Source organism: Rhinatrema bivittatum, chromosome 15 (genome assembly GCF_901001135.1).
Source record: "Rhinatrema bivittatum chromosome 15, aRhiBiv1.1, whole genome shotgun sequence".
Lineage (NCBI taxonomy): Eukaryota > Metazoa > Chordata > Amphibia > Gymnophiona > Rhinatrematidae > Rhinatrema > Rhinatrema bivittatum.
This window is the reverse complement of record NC_042629.1, coordinates 48,234,084-48,261,563: the sequence shown is the minus strand read 5'-3', so window position 1 is coordinate 48,261,563 and position 27,480 is coordinate 48,234,084. Positions and strand designations below refer to the sequence as shown.

General features: G+C 46.5%; 1 protein-coding gene across 2 annotated transcripts in view; it reads right to left on the bottom strand.

Annotated features, from left to right (window-relative positions):
- The window catches only part of SPAG17 (sperm associated antigen 17), a 289,254-nt gene that overhangs the window by 159,285 nt on the left and 102,489 nt on the right, over positions 1-27,480 (bottom strand). For both annotated transcript variants that reach the window (XM_029577979.1, XM_029577980.1), the window contains 6 exons: positions 26,750-26,805; positions 23,922-24,035; positions 12,276-12,430; positions 4,299-4,468; positions 3,450-3,535; positions 1,689-1,934 (listed from right to left, as the gene is read on the bottom strand). In XM_029577979.1, the coding sequence (XP_029433839.1) occupies positions 1,689-1,934; positions 3,450-3,535; positions 4,299-4,468; positions 12,276-12,430; positions 23,922-24,035; positions 26,750-26,805 (827 nt within the window). The remainder of the gene's footprint in view (positions 1-1,688; positions 1,935-3,449; positions 3,536-4,298; positions 4,469-12,275; positions 12,431-23,921; positions 24,036-26,749; positions 26,806-27,480) is intronic.

The window sequence follows — 27,480 nt, the reverse complement described above, 5'->3', positions numbered from 1 at the left end:
GTTACCGCACTGACGGAGGAGGACGCAACCTGCTACAAACCCTGGTGCGCAAGTAGAGAAGCCACAGGAGAGCCTGAACGCCGACACGATCGTTTCGCCTGCACCGGTCCCTCCAACATACATGCAGCCTGCACCAGTCCCCCGACACACATGCAGCACAGAGGCCCAGCCGACTCAAACACGATGGCACTGCATGCGTGGCACACAGAGCCACACACCATAGCACACCGGGACAAAAGAAAAAACCCCATTGAGACTAAGAAAAAGAAACGGAGTGGCTCAGAAAGTCCTGCAATCCTTACTGCTGGCTCTACTGAGGAGAGAGCCATCACTTACCTAAGCTTCTTGTTCCTTCGCTGCTTCCCTCTTTTTTTTTTTTTTATTATTAACTTTACTAAACCGGCTAAGCATGGAGGACAGTACTGTCCAGCACTGTAGGAGGATCAGCCCACTGAACATGAAGAGGCACACTGAGACAACCAGCTGCCCTGAGCCCAAAGCTGCCTAAGCAGCCTCGTGAAGGGAAGGGATCTGGACCATCAGATTTACACCCTATGGATCAGGGTCCGAGCGTACAAAAGGATCACTGACCCCCAGTTCCTCCACTTCAACCAGACAGGGAAGGATCCACCAGGACCCAAAAACCCCCTGGGAGGAAAGGCTCACAATCCTAGAAAAAAACTCTCCAGACTGTAGAACTGCAGGTTATGCACCATCCACCATCTGCTGGAGTCAAAGAAATACTGAGGAACTGCAGGTGGCACCAGGGGTTATGAAGCAGTGTCAGTGAAACCTTCTCTGTCTCCATCTGCTGACAGGGATGCATAAACCCAGGAGTCTGGACTGATCTGGGTACATTCAGGGAAAGACAAGATTTTATTTGCAACAAAAAAAATAACACTTCGAAAAAAAATTATATACACCTGGGACTAATTGATGGTTAATCTACCCCAGGCCAATGATTATAAATATATGGGCACTCAAACACTCAAAGGAATTGTAAGACATAAGACATTGAAGTTGATGGTGCAGTCTAAGTGCCTTGTATATGAGGTCTGTCTGTAACTTTATATTTAAATTTGAATAATCTCTGCAGTGTTTCTTTGAGTGAATTTTCTACTATTGGTTTACCTAGCAGCCACCTGCATGACTTGTTGATATCAATAATTAAAGACATCAACAGGTCAAATGCACCATGGAAGGCAGATGTTCTTGCTCAGAGGACAGTTCTATCCATTTCTCTGCCAGGGAAGGCTCTGGTTTGCCTAGCATGACCTTTGGGGAAAAAAGGGAAGAAACAAAATATAAATGAAAAAGCAACCTTACTAAAACAACTTGCCAGAAAATGCATTAAGTAACATATATAGCTTTAGTCCAGATCTGAATATTCATAATTCAGTTTTACTTTAAGGAATGGCAACAACAAGTTCAGAGCAGTATGTGGTTAATGATATAATTTATGCTCCAAAAACTAACTTGTCATAATGAAGTATTTGTTTAAAAAAAAAAAAATTGCCACTTTTTTTTTTTTTTGTGGTGGTGGTGGGTGGGGGGAGAGCTTATGAGACATCACTGACTTGTATGGCTGATAGCTGTACTGCTTTCCACAGTGAAAATACCTTCTAAATTCAGAATTCCTACCCCCATACCATGCTATGTTTTATCCTTTTTCCTGGCAGTCTTCTCACCTTGTATAATTTCTCAACAGGCAGAGATGGCATCTCCTTCCCTGCAGTATGATCAGGAGTCTGGTCTCTCTCTTCTGAAGACTTATCTTTTAAGGATTTCTGAGGAGACGGTGCATTGCGCTTCTTCTCTGGAGTCGGTGGTCTTTCTTTGCTCTTTTTATGTCCAGGTTTATCTTGCTTATCAATTTTTTTCTCTTGTTTCAGTCTTTCTTCCTCTTTCAGTTTTTCCTGTTCTGCCTTCCATGCCTTTAAAAGCAATTATAATTCGCAAATCCAAAAAGAACCTTGCAAAAATAAATCTCTCCGTGTTTTAGGTATACTTTATGCTTTCTATAATTAAAGTGCAAGAATGTTAAATACTCTGTAGCAGAAAACTCAACTTGATATCATACCATAATACGCCAATGTTTTACTATTTTCAGGATAAATATTATAAGTTGCATTCGAAATAGTTACAACTACTGCTTCTTACTGAGCTTACAGTATCAAACTATGGTCACCTCACCACACACACCTTTAACTTGCAAAAAAAAAAAAAAAAAAAGCCTAAACATTTGGGCCATACCTGGAATTCTAGAAGACCCAGGCAAACCTTTAGTATAAGCCCAACCCCCCCTCCATAGTCTCTTCGTGTATCTTCTCCCTCCTTCCCCTGTCTCCATGCTCCCTTTCCAGATCTTCCTCCTCCTCTCCCCCCCCCCCCTCCCAAAAAAAGCCCATGTTTTTTTCCTGGGTCCTTCCCTCCCCTAACCAAATCTCAGCCCTCAACTCTTTTGGCTGGTTTGGACTGATGGCAGCAGCAGGAAGAAAAGACAGTGCATGTGCTCACAGGACTGCAATGGGCCCTGCCCCTCACATGGAATTTCTTGGAGGGTGGGGGGGGGGAAAGATTATTGAGGGGCCTGTTAAAGAGTTCCCCAGCTTACAGGCCCTGTGTTGACTTTTTCTTCCTGTTACTGCAGGGTGATCAGCTGTTCAGGGCAGTAGGCCTTCCTTATTTTTTTTTTCTGGCCCTCTTTCTATCTAAATATATCAATGCGACATACACAGTGTTAATTAATCCAAAAAATCAAAAAGGAACCAAAAAGGTTCACTCACTGTGAAAAGCGTGTGTGTGTGTACTATTACAGAGCTTTTGTATTTTTAATTATTTTTATGCACCTACACGAACTGTGGAATTCTCTTTATTGAATGTAACCAGAAAAAAAATTTTTGTAGAGGGGTTGGAAGGGTCTCATATAATCGTGTGTTTCAAAACTTCAATAATTTCTACTGTGTTTAGAATTACCCAATGATATCCAGTACAAAATGACTCAACTAGATACAGATTGTTCTGGTTACATTCAATAAAGAGAATTCCACAGTTCGTGTAGGTGCATAAAAATAAAAAAAATAATTAAAAATACAAAAGCTCTGTAATAGTACACACACGCTTTTCACAGTGAGTGAACCTTTTTGGTTCCTCTTTCTATCTAGGCAACAGGCAGCTGCCCAGTTCACTCATGCCTATGTCCAGCATTACTATCACTAAATGGTGTAATGACTTTGTGATGTGGATATAGAATTAAATCCACCAAACAGGTCTTCCTTTTAAATTTCAGTCCAGCATCAGTGCAACACATAGGTACTTCCCAAGCTCACTCTGAACTAAAATCAGATGTGCAAGAAAGTCAAGTTAATTTAAAGAGTAGACTCATGCTCACGTCACAGGTCTGACCATTAAAAATTGTCTCTGTGAGATCTTAATGTCTCTTGCCATACCTTGAGAGATCCGTCTCTGATATAAGGGTTTTCAGGTTGCTCAGCTGGAAGCTCTGGTGACATGCTTAATTTACTACCTTTGGGACCTGACATGGGAATAAACAATGTTTGAAAAATCTAAAGCATGAAATCAGTTGGAAAAAAATGTTAACATCAGGATCTTTTTCCTTAAATTTTTCTGGGCCTGCCTGTAAACTAAAAGGGAGTATATCTTATCGATATGAAATAAAACAAAACAATGTGATTATATGAAGCTAGAATAATTTTAACAGAAAGGAATAAAGAGAAATCTGAGCCTCTGAAGGAAGGGCTGAACAAGCCCTCTTCTGACACCTCCCAGTGGCAAGAGCTCATCTAACAGCCAAGAGGTCAATGCTGGAGCGAGACAGTGAGTGACAAATTACCTGGTTAAATTTACCTAAGTAACTTTAGGGAAGGTTTTCAGAAGGACTGAATATGCCTGCTTAAATTTAAAGCTATCCAGAGAAGTTTGCTGGGATAACGTTAGATCTGCTCTCTACCATGACCTGGATAAACTTAGCTGTGAGATGCTAGGTTTAAGCCCCACCTCTGAAACACCTCAGCAGGGCCATTTTTTTTTTTTTAAATCTGGGTAAGTTTTAGCCAGGACAGGAAATTCAATACTTGGAGGTTTGTCCAGCTGAGTCCAAACTTAGCCGGACAAAACCCTTTGAATATGAATCTCTAGGTAACCATTCATGTAAGGTGTGAAATACTTTTTCTGGTTTGTTTTTTTTCTTACTACTTTGTACCATGTAGACAAAGTATTGTCACATCCTCCAATGCTCCAGGTGGCATAAAACAAAATGGTTTTCAAGAGTCACTTACTTCTGGATTTGCCAGGTGAAGCAGAACCAGGCCTCTTGGTGGCTTCCATTTCTAACTGGGCCTTTCGTTTGAGGGCCTCCAGTTCCTTTATCTTTTTCTGCTCCTGGTACTTTAGCTCTTCTGCAGTCACCCAGTCTGCAATGGAGTCTGCCACAAACTCCACATAGTTCCTGAGAAGACCAGAGCATCAATTATAAAGCAGCGGAGTACATGCAGTGCAGGCTGGGGGCAATTTCAAGAGGATTCTCTGCTGGAAAACAGGTTTTTACCCAGGGAGGCCCTTTGAAAATGCACCTGCCATGCCCCCATCCCGCAGGGGGCACAGAAATATAGAAATGACAGCAGAAAAGGACCAAATGGTCCATCCAATCTGCCCAGCAAGCTTACGCCAGTATTTTCTGCGCTGTGCAGGCTCATCAGTTTCCAAGACCGTAAAAGTCCGGGTCTTCCTAGGTTGCTGTTGGAATCCAATTCCCCATTACCCCATGCTTATCATATTCCAGCAATGTAAAAATCAGTGCCCTCGTTGGTTGCTGTTTGACTCCAATTCCCGTTATCTCTTGCCGTTGAAGCAGAGAGCAATGTTGGAGTTGCATCAAAGTATCAGGCTTATTGGTTAAGGGTACTAACCTCCACATCAGCAAGTTACCCCCATGCTTATTTGTTTCCCCAGACCGTAAATGTGCTAGGAGCAGACCTCCGAAGGTACGCATGGAGACTTCTTTTTAAAATCTCCGTCTATTCTTTACACTTGTTTACACCACATACTTTGTACCTGCAAAGTACACGAGGTAACAAAAATACCCTTGGCACCAGGATTTTCTAAGTATCTGAATACTTTGTGCCTGCTGTTTTGTTATTTGTGCAGATGGCAAGGGGGGGATGGGGGCATGCAAAATTGTGCACATACATTTAAAAATTTAATATACATGTGCAATTTTCCTCCCTCAGTCTGAACATGCCTGCCTCTTTCTCTTGCAGCCAAAAGTGTGTATGCTATAAAAGCCCACTCCTGCTTTCAGCTGCCCTGAGTGGGCGGCAATTTTCAGCCAAGTTATTTTACTCAGGTAAATCACAGTTTACCTGACTAAACGGCTTTGCAAATTGCCCTCTTAGGTAACTATATGTGCACAACTGACTGAGGTAAAAGAAAATTGGTTCTTACCTGCTAATTTTCGTTCCTGTAGTACCAATGGATCAGTCCAGACTCCTGGGTTTATTCATCCCTGCCAGCAGATGGAGACAGAGAAAAGCCTCGCTGACACTGCTTGATAAGCCCTGGTGCCACCTGCACTAGTTCAGTATTAATCTGTACCCAAGCTGAAAACATTATGTGCAAAATACTGAATAAAAACTTGCAAAAAACTTGTAAAAAATTCAGTAAGTTATGAACGGTAAGTTATAAACAAACCAAGAACAGAAGTATGCTGAAAGGATTATAGCTGAGCGGAAGACTCTCCCTCTCCAACCCGGGTGGGTTCTGAACTGATCTGTTGGTACTACAGGAACGAAAATTAGCAGGTAAGAACCAATTTTCTTTTCCCTGTACATACCCGGATCAGTCCAGACTCCTGGATGTACCAAAGCTTCCTAGAGAGGGTGGGACCTGGAGAGTCCCGCTTGCAAGACACCTTCACCAAAAGACCGGGAATCAGAAATTCCGAAATCCAAAATGGTAATGCCTTGCAAAAGTGTGCAGCGATTTCCAAGCCGCTCTGCAAATCTCCTGCGGAGACACCAACTGAGCCTCTGCCCGCAAAGCCACCTGAGCCAAAGTCGAGTGGGCCTGCAAACCCTCAGGAACTTGACGGCCCTTGAGAATATACGCCGACCCAATGGCCTCCTTAAGCCACCTGGCAATAGTTGCTTTGGAGGCATGGTTACCCTTCTTTGATCCACTCCATAAAACAAAAAGATGATCAGACCTCCTGAAATCATTAGTAACTTTGAGACAGCGAAGAAAAGCCCTGCGGACATGCAACAGTTTAAGCTCCCAAGCATGCTGCACAGAATCATCCAACTCTGTAAACGCCAGGAACTTGATAGTCTGATTAACATGAAAGGCAGAGACCACCTTCAGGACAAAGGAACGAACCGTACACAATGTGACTCCAGAATCAGATATTTGAAGGAACGGGTCCCTGCATGACAAGGCCTGTAATTCAGAAATCCTCCTGGCGGAACAGATGGCCACCAAGAACACAACCTTGAGAGTCAAATCCTTAAGGGTCGCTCTCTGAATTGGCTCAAATGGAGCGTCACACAATACTTGCAGAACTAGATTAAGGTTCCAGGGGGGACAGACCATCCACACCAGAGGATGCAAATTCTTAACTCCCCGCAGAAACATCTGTACATCCAGATGAAAAGATAAAGACTACCCCTCAATCTTCCCTTGCAAGCAGGCTAGAGCTGCTACCTGTACCCGAAGAGAATTAAAAGCAAGGCCTTTAGCTAAACCCTCTTGTAGGAAAGACAGGACGTGAGAAATCGAGGCACAAACCACCTGTATCCCTTGATCGGTACACCAAGCCTCAAACACTTTCCAAACCCGAACATAAGAGAGGGAAGTAGACTGCCGCCTAGCCTGCAATAGCGTAGTGATCACTGGCTCTGGATATCCTCTCCACCTCAAGCGACGCCTCTCAAAAGTGATCTGCCTGGTTGGAAAATACGGGACCCTGACGGAGAAGATCCGGAAGATGGCTGAGGTGCAGTGTACCGTCCACCGCTAGATTGATGAGATCTGCGAACCACGGTCGATGCAGCCACTCCGGAGCTATTAGGATCACCTTCCTGGGGTATTTCTCTATGCGACACAACACCTTGCCCACTAGAGGCCACTGAGGGAAAACAAAGCAAGATCCCCCGAAGCCATGGCACTACCAAAGCATCGACCCCCTTGGCCCTGTATTCCCTCCTGCAGCTGAAAAACAGAGGAGTTTTCGCATTGAGCCGAGTCGCCATCAAATCGACGTGAGGACAACCCCACCTCTTCCGGATGAGCCGCATTGCGGAATCCGCCAATTCCCACTCACCTGGATCTAAGCTCTAATGACTGAGAAATTCGGCCTGAATGTTGTCAACGCCCATGATATGAGACGCAGCTAACTGAACCAAGTACAGTTCCGCTCAGAGAAACAGCTCCTGAGCTTCCAGGGCCATCCCCTGGCTCTTGGTGCCACCCTGACGATTGATGTAAGCTACCATCGTCACACTGTCCAACAGAACCCTGACCGATCGACCCTGAATGAGGGGGAGGAAGGCTCGACGTGCCAGTCGCACTGCCCTGGTCTCCAACTGATTGATAGGCCACACTGACCAAGTGCCCTGGGCCAACTGCCGCTTGCAGACCGCCCCCCAACCAAACTGACTGGCATCGGTAGTGAGAACCACCCAATCCGGAACTTCGAGACTGACACCACGCTGCAGATAGGACGACTGTAGCCACCACAAGAGGCTGCTCCATGCTGACGCGTCCAGCAAGACCGGTAAATGAAAAGCCTGCGACAGAGGATTCCACCTCTCCTACATTGTCCTCTGAAGTGGGCGCATATGTGCGAAGGCCCTCGGCACCAATTCCAGTGTTGAGGCCATTGATCCCAGAACCTGCAAAAAATCCCAGGCTCGGGGCACCCTCAACGCCAATAAGCGGCGAACTTGTGACTGTAGCTTGATCATTCTCTCCTCTGTGAGAAACACTTTGCCTTGCCTCATGTCGAAACGAGCCCTGAGATAGTCGAGTGTCTGGGACAACTCCAAATGACTCTTTGCCCAATTGACCACCCAGCCAAGAGGCTCTAGCAGACAAATAACTTTCTGAACCGAAGAACGGCATCTGTCCAACGATTTCTCCTGAATCAGCCAATTGTCGAGATAAGGGTGCACCAGCACTCCCTAGTGCCGAAGAGCTGCTGCCACCACCACCACCCATTACCTTAGTGAATGTGTGAGGAGCCATGGCCAGTCTGTCGGGGAGAGCTTGAAATTGGAAATGCTAACCCAGCACTGCGAACCTCAGAAACTGCTGATGATCCGGATGAATGGGAACATGTAGATACGCCTCCATCAGATCCAGGGAAGCCAAAAAATCCCGAGAACGCACCGCCGCAATCACTGAACGTAAAGGGGCGGATTTTAAGAGCCCTGCTCGCGTAAATCCGCCCGGATTTACGCGAGCAGGGCCTTGCGCGCCGGTGCGCCTATTTTACATAGGCCTGCCGGCGCGCGCAGAGCCCCGGGACTCGCGTAAGTCCCGGGGTTTCTCGAGGGGGCGGGGGCGGGGCCGATCGGCGCGGCATTTTCGGGGTGGGACGCGGCGTTTCGGGGGCGGGCCCGGGAGCATGGCCGCGCCCTCCGGAACCGCCCCCGGGTTGTGTCTAGGCGCGCCAGCGGCCCGCTGGCGCACGGGGATTTACGTCTCCCTCTGGGAGGCGTAAATCCCCCGACAAAGGTAGGAGGGGGTTTAGACAGGGCCGGGGGGGTGGGTTAGGTAGAGGAAGGGAGGGGAAGGTGAGGGGAAGGTGAGGGGAGGGCGAAAGCGAATTCCCTCCGAGGCCGCTCCGATTTCGGAGCGGCCTCGGAGGGAACGGAGGTAGGCTGCGCGGCTCGGCGCGCGCCGGATACACGAAATCGGCAGCCTTGCACGCGCCGATCCGGGATTTTAGCGGCTACACGCGTATCTACTAAAATCCAGCGTACTTTTGTTTGCGCCTGATGCGCCTACAAAAGTACGCGAGGGCGCCCTTTTTTAAAATCTACCCCAAAGTTTCCATTTGGAAGTGCAGAATCTTTAAAAATGCGTTGACCGACTTGAGGTCCAGGATGGGTTGAAACGTACTCTCCTTTTTTGGCACCATGAAGTAGATGGAGTAACAACCCCTGCCCCTAACTCACATAACCTGCGAAAATTTTCCCGAACCGTGCAACACTTCGCTGAAAAAACTCATGGGGAGACTAAGAATAGGTCGTGAATAGGACATGCAAACTCTAACATGTAACCATCTCTTATCACAGAGAGGACCCACTGATCCTGTGTAACCTTGGTCCACTCCCCGTACAACTCTGCCAGACGGCCCCCTATATAGGGAATGGTGGAGTGAACCGGCCTCGCTTCATTGGGAGGTCTTGACCCCAGCAGCTCCCCCAGGCATGGGGGCCCTGAAAGGTCTTCAGCCTCCACGAAAGGACTGACACCAATTCGAACCGTGAGGTTGAAAGGGTTTCTGTGACTGCAACCCCACGGGACCTGTAGAAGGATGAGAGCATCTGCCGTTCCTAAAACGCAACCGGGACTAAAAAGCCTGACGATTCCTAGGCTTGTCCTCCAGCAACTTGTGTACCTTCGTTTCACTCAACTACTTTATCAGCTGCTCCCCAAACAGACAACCCTTGAAGGGCAAGGAACCCTAATTGGTCTTAGAAGACACATCCACTGACCAGTAACAGAGCCACAGCAAACATCGGGCTGCTACCACAGAACTCATAACTCGAGACAGCGAACACACAAATCATAAAGAGCATCAGCCACATATGCGACCGACGCCTCAACGCGATCTGCATTAGACGTGTCGGATCCAGGTAGCGTTTGCCCATCCTGAAAACTCTGAACCCAGTGCAAACATGCTTTTTGCATAAAGCAGAAGCAAATGGCAGCCTGCTGCCCCAAGGCCGCCCCCTCAAAAATCCTCTTGAGATGAAGATCCAGCTTCTGATCCTGAACATCCTTGTGCTGCGGCCCCCGCCACTGGAACAGTAGTTTTCTTAGTGACCGCGGCAACTGCCGCATCCACCTGCAGAAGCGCAAAAAGCTCCAAGGTTTGTTCTGGCAAAGGGTAGAGTTTCAACATCGCTCTAACCACCCTCAAGCCTGAGTCTGGGGAATCCCACTGACGTTCTACCAACTGCCGCACCGACTTATGATAAGGAAAGGCAGAAGGAGGAGCTCTAAGGCTATCTAGGACAGGATCCGCCCCAACCATCTCCAGAGCCTCCTGAAAAACTGTATAAAAGTACGCCTGGTGTATGGGGCTATTTGCCATTGCTGAGGGCAGAAGCAGGAGAGCATCCGAACCCCAGGAGAGGAGGTAAAAGAGAAGAGAATTCTGGGAGAGGAAAATCCAGACCAAAAGCGCATACCTTTGACGTCTACCAAGAAGGTAGAGAATGTAGAGGGGGACGAAGAGGAAGAGGCAGAGGAATTAAAGCAGGAAGGTGATATCATCCAGAAGGCTATGCTACCCACTCCAAGCATGTCCAAACCATACCCTCAACATCCAGCTAGAAGAATCTACAAGAAATAGAAGGACTGATACCAGAAGGTGCCTCAGCCAGTCCCAGCACATGCATCCCATTGACACCAAGAAGATGAATCAATTTTCCCTGACTCCAGAGGAAACTGGCATCAGAATACAGCCAGGATTGGCCTTTGCCCTGGTGGTGTCCTGTGCAGACAATATAAAAATATTGGGGAGGGACTTGCAGATGCAGCCCTGGCTGAGGCTGTAACAGCAGGAAGGATACAGTCCATGAGGATCTCAAAGCAAACAGAAAAGAGCTCCACAGGCAAAGACTGGTTTACCAAAAAAGTTCTCATTACCCAAACCATTGTACCTTGTACACTATTATGTGTACAACATTTGAACACCAATCATCATGTGTTAACCTTTGATTTAAAAATAAATTTTTGTGATGTAAATAAATGTGGATTTGTACAGTAAATCATACAAAAAGTGTATACCGGTAAGAACATAAGTGCCAGGCTGGGTCAGACCAATGGCCCATCAAATCCAGTGGCCAATCAGATCTCTAGGAAATCTCTGACAGATCCCCAAAAGTAGATCCATTTCTTGTTGACCACTCCAAGGAGTAAGCAATGGCTTCCCCAAGTCTACCTGCTAATAAATTGTTCATGAACTCTTCTTCCAGGAACTTGTTCAAACTCTTTTGAACTCAGCTATGCTACTGGTGTCTCTCTCTTTTATAAAAAGCAGGAATATGCGTTATAGTTCAAAGGCTCACTGGTAAACTTGTACAATGTCATCGCTTGTACATCTGCTCCATTTGTATGTCTCATTGCTTGATGGTAAAAGAACTCTTTAAATAGTATGCATGCTAAACAGATTACACCAAATCCGAGGCAAGAATTAAAAATTTTAGGTCTTAGCAAATGTCCACTAAATAGCTTATGAAAGAGCAATTTGTATGCATCCCCTAAAGCTTCATTAGCATTACATTCTTTAATTAAATGAACATACCCATTTGCATCTGCTTGACTGACTACTATGGATCAGTTGTTTTGCTCCTGTACTTTGGAATGATTTTCCATATGATGCTAATGGATAGAGAAGGCAATCTAAAATCTTGAAAGCATGGCTATATGCGATGGCTTTCGATTGCTGGTATTGTTTATTTGTTAGGATTACTTTTGGAGATTAGAATTTGTTGTCTTGTGAATTATGTATTTTTATTTTTATGTTTTATATTTTTATGATGATTTCACTCTTAAGTCACCTTGAGACAAAAGGAAAAGGCAGGATATTAAATCTAAATAAACAAATTTAGTGCATAATTATTAGCATCTTCAGGGACTGGTTTAGCATGCAGACTAGAGCATAGTATGTTATTCCATGTGCATGCTGAACAGCCTTAGCATGTATGCAATTTTAAAAAGTATGTGTGGAAATGCTCTGAGCAGGGTGTAACTTTCTGCATGTAAATCCACTTTGAAAATTCAGGCTGTTTGGAAATTATCCTCCCTTTGGACATCCTGGGTATATTTGGTGTGAGTGTACTTTTTGGTGTGCTCTTGCAGTATTATGGACCATTGTGTTAGCTGGTCTCTTATGCTGACTGTACCTGAATGGCCAAAAAGGACCCTATATGCTAATTTTATATGCACACATCTCTTAAAGAAACACAGTATCCACATTAGCTTAAAATGTATATTTTAAAAGATTTGTTTTCAAAACACAATACCTGAATCCAACATTAGAGTGCAGCGCCATATCCCATGATTCCTTTGATTGGTAAAATTGATTCATTGGATTGTGGAGCACAATTAGGAGAGAGTTGTCTTGGGTGTAGTAGAAGGGATCAGCACACCTATAAGACTGGGCTGCAGTCTCGAGTACCTAAAAATATATTTTAAAAAAATCTATAAAAAGGAAACAACCTATTTCCAGCAAGCATTTATTAATGATTTTTAGAAAGCAATTAAAGGAAACACATATAAACTGCACAACATAGTATTAAATTGTACTATAGTTGCAATGCCAGTTTGCCCATTGCCATCACCTCACATAAAGCCTATGGAAAGGTAGTACAATAGTTCTGGTATAAAAATCAGTTTGCAATTGTTTTAATGTATGCATTGGTACATGATCGATAATATAAATATAGATTTAATTCACTCATTGTGGCAAACTGTAAATATCAAGAGGCTAATGTCCTGTGCTGGTAGTTCTGAATTCCTGTTTGCTTTTAGGCTGTATTTCTTTTTTGGTCTGATGGTTTCTCCTTTTAGTTCCAGCTCAGTCACTGGAATTTTGGCACCATGAGCTAAATTTTTACCCTACTTAATAGTTCCAAACTCCCATTGTTCCTAGTCTGCAACCAAATGCACTGCTCACCTCTCAAGACGATTGATGGACCACAACGCTTGATGACCACTCCACGGCCCAGATAACTATGCGAAAGCCACCAAGGCAGACTGGACTTTGCTGAGTTGGTAAGCAGTAGCGGAAGAGGAAACAACTCCAATACTGGATTTCAGCGGGATAGCAATGCCTCCTGAAGTGGTCTCATATGAGCGAACACCCAGGGCACAAGTTCCAAAGTAGATGCATGCAGCTGAGGACCTGCAAGAAATCCCAGACTCTGGGGACCCCGGTCTGCAAGAGACTCCAGATCTGAGACTGCAACTTGAGCATGTGCTCCTTCAGGAGAAAAACCTTCCCTACACATGTATCGAAACATGCCCCCAGAAAATTCAAAACTTGTGAGGGGATAAGATGGCTCTTCGATAGGTTCAGTACCCAACCTAAGGAATGCAGGCAGCACACCTTCACCTCCACCGCTTGACTGCATAGGTTCTGCAACTTTGCTCAAATCAGCCATTTGTCCAGATATGGGGGCACCGGAACCCCCTCCCTTATGAGGGCTGCCGCCACAACTACCATCACTCTTGGTGAAGGTGCGAGGAGCTGTTGCCAAACCGAACCTGAGAGCACAAAATTGAAAATGCTCCCCCAGGATCATGAACCTGTTGATGGTCTGGATGAACTCCGATGTGCAGGTAGGCTTCCTTCAGATCCAAGGACACCAGGAATTCCCCTGTCCGAACAGCCATGATGACAGACCGCAAAGTTTCCATTCAAAAACGTGGCAGTTTGAGAGCTAGATCCACCTTCTTTAAGTCCAGAATTGGACGAAAAGTGCTCTCCTTTTTGGGGACCACAAAACAGATGGAATAACGTCCCTTCCCTCGCTCGAGTGGAGGAACAGGAACTATGGCCCCTAACATACACAGACTGCTCAAGAGTTTGTCGCACGACCAACTCCTTGCTTGCCGAGGCACAGGGGGACCTCATAAAGAGACTCCTGAGCAGCCGAGCAAATTCTAAAGTGTAACCTTTTCCTATCAAGTTTAGGACCCACCGGTCCGACGTTATTTTGGCCCACTCCTTGTAAAAATGCGTGAGACGACCTTCTATCCTTAGGACGGAGGAGTGGGCCAGCCTCGTTTTATTGTGTAGATTTGTTGCTACCAGAACCCTGGCTGGAGACCTCCCTGCCCGCTCAATGGGCCCAAAAGGGCTGGTTCCAGGTCTGCAACCTCCCTGAGGCTTGTCTCTGTCCCATAGCCGGAGCTCTACTCTGCTGAAAATGCCTTTGGCCACGAAAACAAGAACGCACTGGAAGAGTCCCTTTGGACCCTTGGGCTTGTCTTCGGGCAAATTGGACTTCATTTACACCCAAAAACTTTATCAGCTGCTCCAGATCTTTACTGAAGAGGAGCTTAACCTTGAATGGCAGTGCCCCAAGTTGAGTCTTAGAGAGACATCAACTGACCAATTTCTCAACTAGAGGAGCCTCCTGGTGGAGACAGCGGACACCATTGTCCTTGACAAGGTACAAATAAGGTCATATAGGGCATCAGTGCCATAAGTGACTGCTGCCTCAAGATGCTCGTGCGTTGAGCCTCTGAGGGTGACAAAGTTCTGTTCTCCTGAAGCTGCTGCACCCATCTAAAAAATGCCTGAAGCATAAAACTACTGCCGACAGCCACCCGGATGCTCAGAGCTGAGATCTCAAAAATCTTCTTTAGGTGCACTTCCAGCTTCTTGTCCTTTAAATCCTTCAGAGCTGTCACCCCCATCATGGGAATCGTCATTTTCTTGGTAACTGCAGAAACAGAGGCATCCACCTTCGGAACCCACAGGAGCTCCGGTGTTTCCACGGGCAACAGATATAGCTTGTCCATAGCTCGGCTTACCTTAAGGCCAGTCTCCGGAGTATCCCACTCCCTGACCATCACTCACAGACTTGAGAAACGCAAAGGTCTTAGCCTGACCCCGTAAGCCTGCCATGACTGAGTCCACATCCTTGTGGGCTGATTCCTCATGAGGTGCCAGTATACCCAACTCTGCCAGGACAGCCGGTATCAGGGGACCTAACTTGTCCCTCTGAAAGAGGCGAAGCACCTTGGGATCATCCCTGTCCATAGTGGGAACCTTTGCTGGCTCCTCGGCCAGACCCTGGCTCCACATCTGGGGTGCCACCCCCGGCAACACACCTTGGTCAGACTCCTTTGAGGAAACGTCCTCAGAGGCCCCTGATATTGAGGGATCACGAACCCTCTGAACCTTTATAACTTAGGCTTTTTACCGGAAGAGAGCTCAACTGCCCTGTGCTTAGGAGAGGGCCACCCAACGGCCTGGTGGACCAGAAAGCCTTTGTGCATTAAAACCACAAATTCGGGTGAAAAAGGAGAGAAACACTCAGAATCCTCCTCCAAAGTTCTGAATCCTCCCCCGACTGCTCTCCACAGGCCCCCCAGGCCTTCTTTTGGTGGATCCACAAATTGTAAAACTTCTAGAGTTTTTTGTCTGGTATCTTCCTCCGTCACTAACTGGAAAGAGGTGGTATCAGCCATCTCTTTAACAAAAGTAGAAAAAGAGAGGTCCTCTGGGGGGACCTTCTCCTTCCCTCCGGAGGCGAGGGATCTGATAGGACTTCATCCGATGAAGTATCGGTGCCTGCATCATCCCAGGTGTCCTAGGAAGGTCGACGCGGAGGAGTCGAAGGAAGATGGAAAGATGGTATCGAGGGCATCAATGGTTACATCGGTGGCCTCGATGGAATTAATGGAGAGAAAGAAGGTTTGGGATGAGAAACTCCAGATGGACCTGGTGTTGGTTCAGGCATCGGTAAAGTCTTCGATATATCTTCATCAGTGGGCCGTGGCATCGGAGCGTCTAATGGCTGCACCAGTATGACACCGATAAGAGTGTCTAACTTGGCAAGTATTGGTGCTAACAGAGTCAGATCCGGCATCGGTATCGGTGCCGGCGAAGATGTTGGCATCGGTGATGGAATCGGTGTCAGTGATGGATTCAGCGCCGGCGCTGGCATCAAAGGTAGCTCTCGGATAGCATCTCAAACCGCTTGGCATATATATACGTCCAGTTCCGCCCTTATAGTTGGTGAATTCAGAGCAGTTACAGGGGGTGGCAGTGAGGGCGAAACCTCTCTGCCACCCCTGTGGCAGGTCCCTGTGGTGGCACGGTACCCGGCACCAATGTCGGTGGGGATCGCCTGGGAGTCATAGGCTTCAAGGGCATCGATGACTCATCCATCCGAGCTTTCTTAGGAGTTGGTTCGATAGGCATCAAAGGAACTCTGGGCATCGTGTCAGAATCTGGATCCAGAGGTCTTTGATGCCAATGCCGATGTTTCATTTGATGCTCGGCGCTCTTTTTCTCGATGATCGAGGTTGACTTTATAGACAACCGAGAAGGGGTCGGTGATGGTCGGTCACCGGCTTCATCCGGACGACATGGAGTTTTCAATACTAATTTTTTAACCGCTCCAGCTGGAGACGATTGCATTGAAGTCGATGGCAGCAATTGAAGATGGAAAAGATGCTCCATCTTCTTCATATGAGCTCGTCTGCCCTTCGGTGTCATTTCAGCGCATTTCGGGCATGTCAATACGTCGTGTTTCTCGCCTAGACATAGCACACATTCAGTGTGCGGGTCCGTTATGGACATAGTGCGAGTACAATTCGGGCATTTTTTAAACCCGGTAGCCATGTCGAAGGCTGGACATCCGTCAACGACCTTCTGACTAGAAATTTAGTGAACGGTATCGACCGGAAAAATTGTTTTACTCACTAGTGGTGAAAAAAAAGGGAAACCCCTATGGTGGGATAACTTTTTCCGAAAAATGTTTTAAAATTTTTTCAAGTGTGAATTTACCACACAGGGCTCCTTATCTGCGAGGCTAATAGCAGCGCGGAAAAAAGAAGACTGAAGAGAGACCCCGGTGGATCAGGGAATTATGGCATGCTGGGTATGCTCAGTGGCCTCAGTTTGCCAGTCAAAAATTTATAGAAACTTTGACAGAAAGTTTTCCGTGATAGGGCTCCGTCCAGTGACGTCACCCATATGTGAGGACTAGCATCCTGCTTGTCCTGGGATAATAGCCATTTTTTAATATATGATAGACAGGTCAAGTTAAATGCGGTTGACCAAGAAGATTTTACAGGAACAATGCATATACAGTATTTATAGGAGATACCAAGAGTGGCAAGTCATTTACAGAGGGGAATGAGCTAAATATTGAATAGGGTGGACTAGAGGGCCAACCCTTGAAGAATCCTGGACACTATGGGCTGCCTCATGGACACTGCTGAACCAATCCGGATGTTGAGTGTGATCAGCAAAGTAGAATTGAAACTATTTAAAACAAGGCCAGAAATGCCAATACTGGTAAGGTGTTCTAACAGAATCTGGAGGTTCAGGGTGTTGAAGGCATCCAATCTGTCCAGCCCTAACATATTTAGTACCAGCATTAAGTCTTTGATGCACAGTATCAAAAGTTGATAGCAAGAGGGTTTTGGTAATACAGTGCCTCCAGAAACCAAAATGACCTTGGTTTAAGATGGAATGATCCTCAAGGTAGTCAGTCAAAAAAGCTGCTTCCACTGCATTTCATAAAAATGAAAAAGAGGAACACGGATGGCAGTTGATTAGTAATGAGTGATGGAATTTTTTTTAGAATTGGTCTTATGGAGACTTGTTGTAATCATATAAGCACCGAACCCTCAGATAACAGCAAATTGACTGTCTCTTGCATGGGCTGATTTCATCCTAAAGATTATTCAACACCACAAGTGTGGCATGGATTTAGTGGATTTGACAAGGAACTCATTTTGGTAATTCACTGAACAGTGATGGAAACATAAGAAAATCGATCCAAAGTAGGTCCAGAATTAGCAGTATTGGAAAAGACCATGAGTTTTGGAATGTCTGGGGAAAACTTACTACAAAGATCCTGAATTTTCTTTCAAAAATAAATCTGCCAGAGTCTTTCAATGGGGCTTGTCTGGAACTAATACAGAGATATGAGGAGTAATATTAGGCTGCCTTGTAAGATGATTCACAAAGGAAAATTAGTTTCTTACCTGATAATTTTCGTTCCTGTAGTACCAAGGATCAGTCCAGGACACCTGGGTTGTGACCCCGCACCAGTAGATGGAGACAGATTAAAACTTGTGGGCGGAGCTACATATGCTCCTGTGCCAGTCACAGCCCCTCAGTCATACGTAATGTCAAAGTAGACAAAAAATAGAACAACCAAACTAAATAACTAACCTTAACAGGGAGCCATTCAAGGACCCCCAACCGGAACAGAACCCCAAAACGAGGGAACGAAGCAATAACCGGAATAGTTAACAAAGAAATGAGCGGATTCTCCGTTTCTTCAGAACAGTACGGGCGGGATCCTGGACTGATCCTTGGTACTACAGGAACGAAAATTATCAGGTAAGAAACTAATTTTCCTTTCCCTGTACGTACCAGGATCAGTCCAGGACACCTGGGATGTACCAGAGCTAAATTACCGAGGGTGGGAAGCAGAGAGTCCCGCTCGGAGTACCCTCTCTCCAAAACCCCCAGAATTCGCAGCCTGAACATCCAACCGATAGTGTCTAATGAAGGTATGTAAGGACTTCCAGGTAGCTGCTCTACAAATCTCTTGAGGCGAAACCTGAGAAGATTCCGCCCAAGACGCAGCATGAGCTCTTGTCGAATGAGCCCTGAGACCGTTCGGGATAGGCTTCCCTCGTAACACGTACGCTGAGCCGATGGCCTCTTTAAGCCACCGTGCGATTGTCGTCCTGGAAGCCGGGCCTCCTTTCTTTGGGCCCGAGAATAGAACAAAGAGATGATCCGACACCCGGAAAGGGTTAGTGACTTCTAGATAACGGAGGAGAACCCTCCGCACATCCAACTTCCGCAATTCTTTCCATTGCGGGTCGGAATATTCAGCACCTGCGAAAGCAGGAAGCTCAATAGACTGGTTCAAATGAAACGGTGACACCACTTTTGGCAAAAAAGACGGAACCGTCCGCAGGGAAACTCCCGTATCTGAAATCCGCAGGAATGGCTCCCGACAAGACAAAGCCTGTAATTCCGAGACTCTCCGAGCCGAGGTAATCGCAACCAGGAAAACGGTCTTTAAAGTAAGATCCTTAAGAGTAGACCGTTTTAAGGGTTCGAACGGAGCCGTAGACAAAGAAGAAAGGACCCAATTAAGATTCCAGGAGGAACATGGATGATGTAGTGGTGGACGAAGATGTTTAGCCCCCCGAAGAAAACGAGAGACATCGGGATGCAGGGCCAGAGAGGAACCGCGAACCTTACCCCGCAAACAACCAATCGCCGCCACCTGTACACGAAGGGTACTACAAGAAAGCCCTTTGGCTAGACCGGCCTGAAGAAAAGCCAGAATATCAGAGACGGACGCGGAAATGGGATCTAGCCCTCGGCTGATACACCACTCCTCAAAAACTACCCAGACACGTACATAAGCCAAGGACGTAGACTGCTTTCTGGACCGCAGTAACGTGGCTACCACCGCATCTGAATAGCCTTTTTTCTTTAGACGTTGCCTCTCAAAAGCCATGCCGCGAGACAAAAGTGATCCGCATCCTCCAAACAAACGGGGCCCTGACGAAGGAGCCCCGGAAACCCCTGTAGCCGAAGGGGAGCATCCACCGACAGCTGAACGAGATCCGCAAACCAAGGGCGCCGTGGCCACTCCGGCGCTACCATGATCACGTTGGACGGGTGCAACTCTATGCGCCTTAAGATCTTGCCTATCATTGGCCACGGAGGGAATACGTACAACAACACGTTGGTTGGCCAAGGAAGAACCAGCGCATCGACGCCCTCGGCTCCTCGCTCCCGACGTCGACTGTAAAACCGAGGAGCCTTCGCGTTGTGCCACGTGGCCATCAGGTCCATGTGGGGCAGCCCCCACCGATCGCAAATGAGATGAAAGGCATCTTCCGTCAGCTCCCATTCTCCGGGGTCGAGGTGGTGTCGACTGAGAAAGTCCGCCTGAACATTGTCGACCCCGGCTATGTGAGACGCTGCTATGGAGTTGAGATGGCGCTCTGCCCAACTCATCAGGAGCTTTGCCTCTTCCGCCACAAGTGGACTTCTTGTCCCCCCTTGGCGATTGATGTATGATACTGTTGTTGCATTGTCTGACAACACACGGACCGCCTTCCCTTGGACCAACGGGAGGAAGGCTTGCAGAGCCAGGCGAACCGCTCTGGTTTCCAGACGGTTGATGGACCACTGCGACTGGACGGAGGACCATCGGCCCTGTACCGACTTGTCTAGACAGACCGCTCCCCAACCGGAGAGACTGGCATCCGTCGTCACCACTGTCCAGTCGGGGACCAACAGAGACACTTCGCAAGAGAGATGGCCCGGATCGAGCCACCAGTGAAGACTCTCCCGCGCCTGAGTCGTGAGTGGAAGTGGTAGGTGGAACTCTTCTGATACCGGCTTCCAACGGGAGAGCAACGCAAATTGTAATGGTCGCAGATGAGCAAAAGCCCAAGGAACCAACGCCAGTGTGGACGCCATAGATCCCAGAACCGTCAGATAATCGCGAACCAGCGGCAGCTGAAGACTTAATAATCGACGCACTTGACACTGAAGCTTGCGTGCACGATCCGTGGACAGAAAAACCTTGCCCTGCTTCGTGTCGAAAAGAGCTCCCAGGTATTCCAAGGACTGGGTAGGAACAAGCTGACTCTTGTTGAGATTGACAACCCAACCTAAGGTCTGCAACAACTGGAGGACTCTGGCTACCACCTGACGGCAACAGGTTTCGGACTTGGCTCGAATCAGCCAATCGTCCAAGTAGGGGTGCACCAGGAAACCCTCTCGTCGAAGGTGAGCCGCCACCACTACCATCACTTTTGTAAATGTTCGCGGAGCCGTGGCGAGGCCGAAGGGAAGAGCCCGAAATTGGTAGTGTCTGCCCAAGATGCAAAATCTGAGAAATCTCTGGAAAGACGGATGAATTCCGACGTGGAGGTACGCCTCCGTGAGGTCTAAGGAGGCCATGAATTCGCCTGGACGAACCGAGGCAATCACTGACCGAATCGTTTCCATCTTGAAGTGTGGAATACGCAGACACTTGTTTACTCCTTTGAGGTCCAAAATCGGTCGGGCCGTGCCATCCTTCTTTGGCACGATGAAGTATATGGAATAACGACCCGTGCCTTGTTGATTGGGAGGAACGGGGACGATTGCTCCTAAATCTTCCAGGCGCCGGAGGGTGGTTAGCACTGCCGTCGTCTTTTTTGGGCACTTGCAGGGCGACATCAGGAACTTGTCTGCTGGAGTCCGTACAAAATCTAACGCGTAACCGTGTCTTATGATGTTGAGAACCCACTGATCGGAAGTTATTTTGGCCCATTCCTCGAAAAACAAGGTCAGCCTCGCCCCTACGTTTGGAACGGAGGCCAGCGGCTGCCGTAAGGAATGGACCCGCTGTATCTCATTGAGAGGCTTTGGGGCCCGTGCCGGACGGGGTGCCTCCTTGTCTGCCGTAACGTTTCCCACGAAAGGACTGTGGCCACGAAGAGGCCCGGGAAGAAGTCGAGCGATAAGAAGGAGCCGAGGACCTCTGTGGACGAGATCTCTTGTTACCTCGAAACCGGGACCTGGACGGATAGGAGGATCGGGCTCTGGACCTGTCTTCTGGGAGTTTAAAAGCTCTGTTCTCTCCAAGAGAAAGCATGAGATCATCCAACTCTTTGCCGAATAACAACTTCCCCTTGAAGGGCAGGGCTCCAAGGTGAGCCTTGGAGGATCCATCCGCCGACCAATTGCGAAGCCAAAGTAAACGACGCGCCGAGACTGCAGAGACCATGGATCTTGCTGAAGTACGTAGTAGGTCATAGAGAGCATCCGCACTATAAGCAATGGCAGCCTCTAGGCGATCCGCCTGCGTGGCCTCTTCAGGAGAAAGACCTGCATTCGCCTGTATAACTTGGGCCCAGCGCAAACTAGCCCGCATGGCATAGTTGCTACAAATGGCAGCCCGGACCCCCAACGCTGAGACCTCGAAGATCTTTTTGAGCTGCACCTCAAGCTTCCTGTCCTGTATGTCTCTAAGGGCTGTGGCCCCAGTGACCGGAATCGTGGAACGTTTAGATACTGCCGACACCGCTGAATCCACCTTTGGAAGCCGAAGAAGTTCCAGTGCGTCTTCTGGCAAAGGGTAGAGCTTATCCATTGCCTTAGATACCTTCAGACCTAGTTCAGGAGTATCCCACTCCCGAAACAAAATGTCAGACGCCGAGAAATGGAATGGGAAGGCTACCGCTGGACCAGTGAGTCCTAGCAGGACTGGATCCATAGTTGCTCCGGGGCGCGAGACTGTCGGTGGGGCTTCAACCCCTAACTCGCTGAGGATTGCCGGTATAAGCGGGGACAGCTCGTCCCTTCGGAAAAGACGTACCACCTTCGGGTCGTCCCCATCACCGGCTTGCGAAGGTTTGCCCGGCCCCGACTGGGCAGAATTGTCCCCCGTCGCACCATCGACCCCCGTCAGGGGCTCATCAGGCGGAACCACCTCATCTTGTGAGGTGGAGTCGGTATCTGTGTCCTGCGGGACACCTCTTGGTGTCCGTTTTCTTGTCGCAGGGTCATCCCGGGATTTTTTCTTCTTTGGAGTGTCCCCTTTGGAGTGGCTATGCAGCTCCTTGCGTCTGCGGCCCTTGTATTTTAAAACTTTGCGCAGCAGGAGGGCAAAATCCGCCGAAAACGAGGACTCCGAATCTGAGGTGACCGAATCATCACCATCCTCATCCGGGGACTTAGCCCCCCCCGGTGAAAGCCCCCCCTGAAGACCTTTGTTGAGGCGACAACGCGGGAGGCACGGCAGAATCCCCTGCAGGTTCCTGCCTGACTTCATGAACAGAAGCCAAGATGGCCGCCGCTCCCGCACTGAGCGGGAAGGGGTCAGCTGGCGTGACAGGAACGGCGGTAGTGCGCGACGGCGACCGCACCGACCGGGAACGGACCCCCCTGCTCTTTGTAGAAGGTCCCTCCCCGCCCGGAATGCAGGCGGAACAAATCCCCTCACGGGAGAGCCGCGCGCGCGCCGAGCCGCAAGCGCGGCAAACTGTACCCCGAGGCATCCTCACAGTCGCGCGGGAACGCGAAGGAAAATTAAAAATAAAATTTAAAATTTAAAGCGCCGAAAAAAACTCCCCTCCCCTCGCCGAACCGAGGACCTATTTCCCCCCCGGCGAAGAAGAAAACGGAGAGCCGACACAAACAAAGAAAAAAATAAAATACACTTTTTTTTTTTTTTTTTTTTTTTTTTTAAATCAAACCTGCCGCTGTCCAGGGTCCTGGGGCTCCTGCTCCTGCTGGGGGTGAGTGAACCGGGCTCCCCGGTGTCACCCCAACGTTGCTGCTTTGGCAGTTCGGGTCCTCGACCCTCAGCAGCGGCCTCAACCAGGGGGGGATGGTCCTCTCAGAACCTTCCCACCCCCCTGGGAGGCAGGACGGACAGCTTCTTTTAAACTAATTCTAACCAAAATTAGAATGAAATTTACCTTAGAAACAAACTGAGCTTAAAATTACTAAAAGAACTAAAATAACCCTGACTAAACTAAATATCAGTCCTCAGGGCACCCAGAGGCTGTGACTACACCTGCACCACCTACTGGAGACAGAGTAAGACTGAGGGGCTGTGACTGGCACAGGAGCATATGTAGCTCCGCCCACAAGTTTTAATCTGTTTCCATCTACTGGTGCGGGGTCACAACCCAGGTGTCCTGGACTGATCCTGGTACGTACAGGGAATGGAAAACAATATATGAGGATGGTTTCCAGCAGCCTCTATACATTCTCTGTATCTAACTAAAAGATCCTTGTAATGATCACAATCAAATGGAGCCCGAGATTTCACCCACCTACGTTCAGCCAGGACCATCCCTTAACAAGGCTAAGACTGTGCATAGGCACCACCTGGTGACTACCACTTTTATTTTCACTCTCCAGAATCACAACTCAGATGTACCTGGGTAAGAATATTTGGATCATAGCGTTCAGCAAAGTACCAGCTAGTCAGCGATCGATGTTGCGCCTTTCGTATCTTCAGAATACCTGTGTAGAGGATATCCTTTGAAATATCCTAAAATTCACAAAAACAAAACGGAGACACTTCACTGTGAAATACTCATTTCTATTCTCAAAGTTGTACAACAAAATAAAGCATATAGGCTTTGATTTTCAATGAGCATAAACACTTTTTTGTGCATATACTTCATATTTTGAAAATCAACTTGGGCTCTTAAGGAAGAGAAAGGATTTACATACATACTTTCAGTTTTCAAAATTATATGCGTAAATCTACACACTTGAAGTTATACCTTCTTGCGCCCTGGTGCAATTCTGTGGGTCCACATGCGTATATGCAAATTTTCAAGGTGGACTTATGAGAATAAGTCTGCTTTGAAAATCTGGCCAGTTATAAAAATTACACTCATAACTCTTTAACATCAATTTTTAGAAGCACAGAACAGGAAAAACAAAAGAAACAAGGTTAATGGACAGAGAAAAAGTGAGATTATCACATTACATAGACAAAGAAACTAGTCAAGTAAAAAAAAAAATATATTTTTTTTTAGAAAACAAATAGTCACCATAATATAAGCATTTGTATTATTGGGCAATATACTTCCCGATCCAGTAAGTAATTTTATGCTTTAAGACAAAACTCTTTATTACATTATTTATTTAAAAAAAAAAAAATCACACAAAGGTAGATATTCATTCTGCAAGGAGTTTCCCTTTGAAAATAAGCTTACAATCCTGCAACATTCATGAAGAGGCTTATCATCACACTTAATATTAAAAATAATATATGATAAAGAGTAAACCATAAGAAGGAGCATTGGATTCAGCTGGACTGTCATAAACCTAAGATCCCTCTCTGAGTTTCAGAAGATATCAGGTAAGAAAAATAATTATAATCTCTGATCAAAATGAAAATAATTTCCATAAGTTATCAAAGTAAGCGCATCTGGATTCCAAATTTATAAAACGTCAGTGTAACAATGAGGGCCTTTCAACATACCTGTTAAGTTGGGTACAGATTTTTTCTGAGCAAATTTGCATGCATACTTTTAAAAATCCAAACGTATCTGTGCAAGTCCAAACCCCTCTCCCCAACTCATCATCAACAGTTATTTTCATAATATCAAATATTTACGTGCAGTCAGTTTCTAGCCAAATGATGCTCTTCATACAAGTGCTTGCCTTCCGCTTCCAGCCATGAACCCAGTCCTCATAGTGACATAGTAAATGATGGTAGATGAAGACCCAAGTGGTCCATCTATCTGCCCAGCAAGTTGTTTTGGGTTTGTAACTGTCATTCTGTGCAGGTTACCCTGTCAGAAGTGTTACATCTAAAGTTATCATAGATTTCTCCGCTTCTTAAATTCCATCCTCGAGCCATCAGGGATCCCTCTGTGTTTATCCCACGCCTTTTTGAATTCCATCACCGTTCCCATGTTCACTGCCTTTTCTGGGAGGGCATTTCATGCATCCACCACCCTTTTCATGATGAAATATTTCCTGAAATGGGTCCTGCCAGTCTGGTTTTCAGGATATCCAGAATGAATATGCATGAGAGAGAGTGGCATACATTGGAGGCAGTGCATGCAAATCTATCATGCATGTTTACTGCAGAATATCCTGAAAACCTGATGACTGGGATGAGAACCTCTGCATTAAATAGCTGAGAAAATTTCTCTCTCACTTCAGCCTAATTCACAAAACTTCAGAAAGCAATCAAGTTACTGTCTTCACAATGTTATCAAGTTATGTAAAGCATTAGTTAAATGCCAGTAAGACCATCTAGGTAATGGTTTACATAGAAATTGTAGCTTTTGAGTCACTGGGTTATGGAACTCAGACCTTACCATTCACTCAAGCTAAAGAGCAGGTGGTCAAAATTCTGTACAAATGGAACACGAACTATCAATCAGAAGGTAATAAGAGTGTTTCAACATTTAAGCAAAATGGGGGCCAATGTCAAACTGTTCACATTGGGTCAAAGATCGTATACATGTTCTACCCGCAGGCTCTGTACCAGTTCTCAAAGTGAAACAACATGTGTACCCGTATAGTCACTTGCATGTGCTTTTTCGTGCGGGTGGAGTTTTGCTTGAAAAGAAGGCCCATAGATTTAACAATGCAATCTACACATGTCCTTTTCCTCCCCTGATCACCTCCTGTCAACATGGCTAATCGTACACTCATTGTGGAAAATGGCGCAGACTTTTAGCCACATTGGGAGTACGCAGTTTTCAGACAGATGACTTAACATGATTACATCAATTTTTACCTACAGAAATGCTTTGAATTTGACCTCATTGAGGCTATTTTTATGAAGCTCATATCATCAAGACAGAAGCTATGCAAATCTGCAATCAGAATAAATTGCTACTAATTCATGGCTCCCTTGTCCCTTTAGTAGTTTTCTATTCACAGACTCATAAAGATGGCAATTTTTAAACAATTTTTAAGTTTTATATTTATCAGAGCAAGTACTGACCAGGTAAAAACAGTTCAGGTTTTTCCTAGTAAGTATTGCCAATGAGCCTTAACCACATTCTGGAAAGATCACCTCTAAGAATTAAAGATTATGCCCAGGTATTAAAAAGATCAAGGGTGCTAAGTGAAATAAACTGTAATAGTGCTTTTAATGATCAACACCTGCATAATGTCTACTAGAAAGTGAAAGGGGAGACTAACAAATTATATTACTTTATTTAGATCATATCATAGACCTAAGGCTATTCCAGCTTGCCATATCACACCAGAAGAAAACTGGCATCTCACCTCTGGAAGTGAAGCAACAAAATCTTCACTTTCTTGGCCTTCATTTTCAATATGAACTGCAAATTGTGAAAAGAGCAATTTATGGAACCGGCAGTTTATAAAACTGAGATGATAAGTAAGAAACCAAGCATTTTGAAGTTCCAAATTTCCAGTAATGTAAATTCTATATTAAGAAAGAAATTAAGATCAGCAATCATGATATACGTGATACTTTTTATTGGACTAGTTTAATACAGTGCATGCTAACTCCTGCCTTGATACCATATGTCAGTGTTTCCCAGCCTTTTCAAGCCCATATCACACCTACATTAACGAAAATGTTGTGTGGCACACCAACCTCTAAAACGCAGGCAGTGCAGTCATAGAGAGGATTCATATGGTCAAAAGAGGAGCTAGGGAAGCACTGAAAACCTCACCAGTCTCTCTTCTAAATTTTAAAACAAAGGGGGAGGCAAAGACACATTAGAACTCATCACAATGGACCAGCTCCCTCTATATAAAAGTGCGGGAGACAGGAGAAGTTAGTATGGTGTGGAGGTAGATTTTAAAAGCGTTGCTCATACAAAAACAGCCCCATACGTGCAAATTTTAAGAAGCCGGGAAGTACGCGCACACATACCTATGCGCGCATCAAGAATAAGGAGGCAGAAAAGGGGCACAGGCGTTCCCGAATTTAGCAAAGGCTGAAAATGGCAACGCATGCAAGAGAGAAAGAGAGAGAATCTGACACT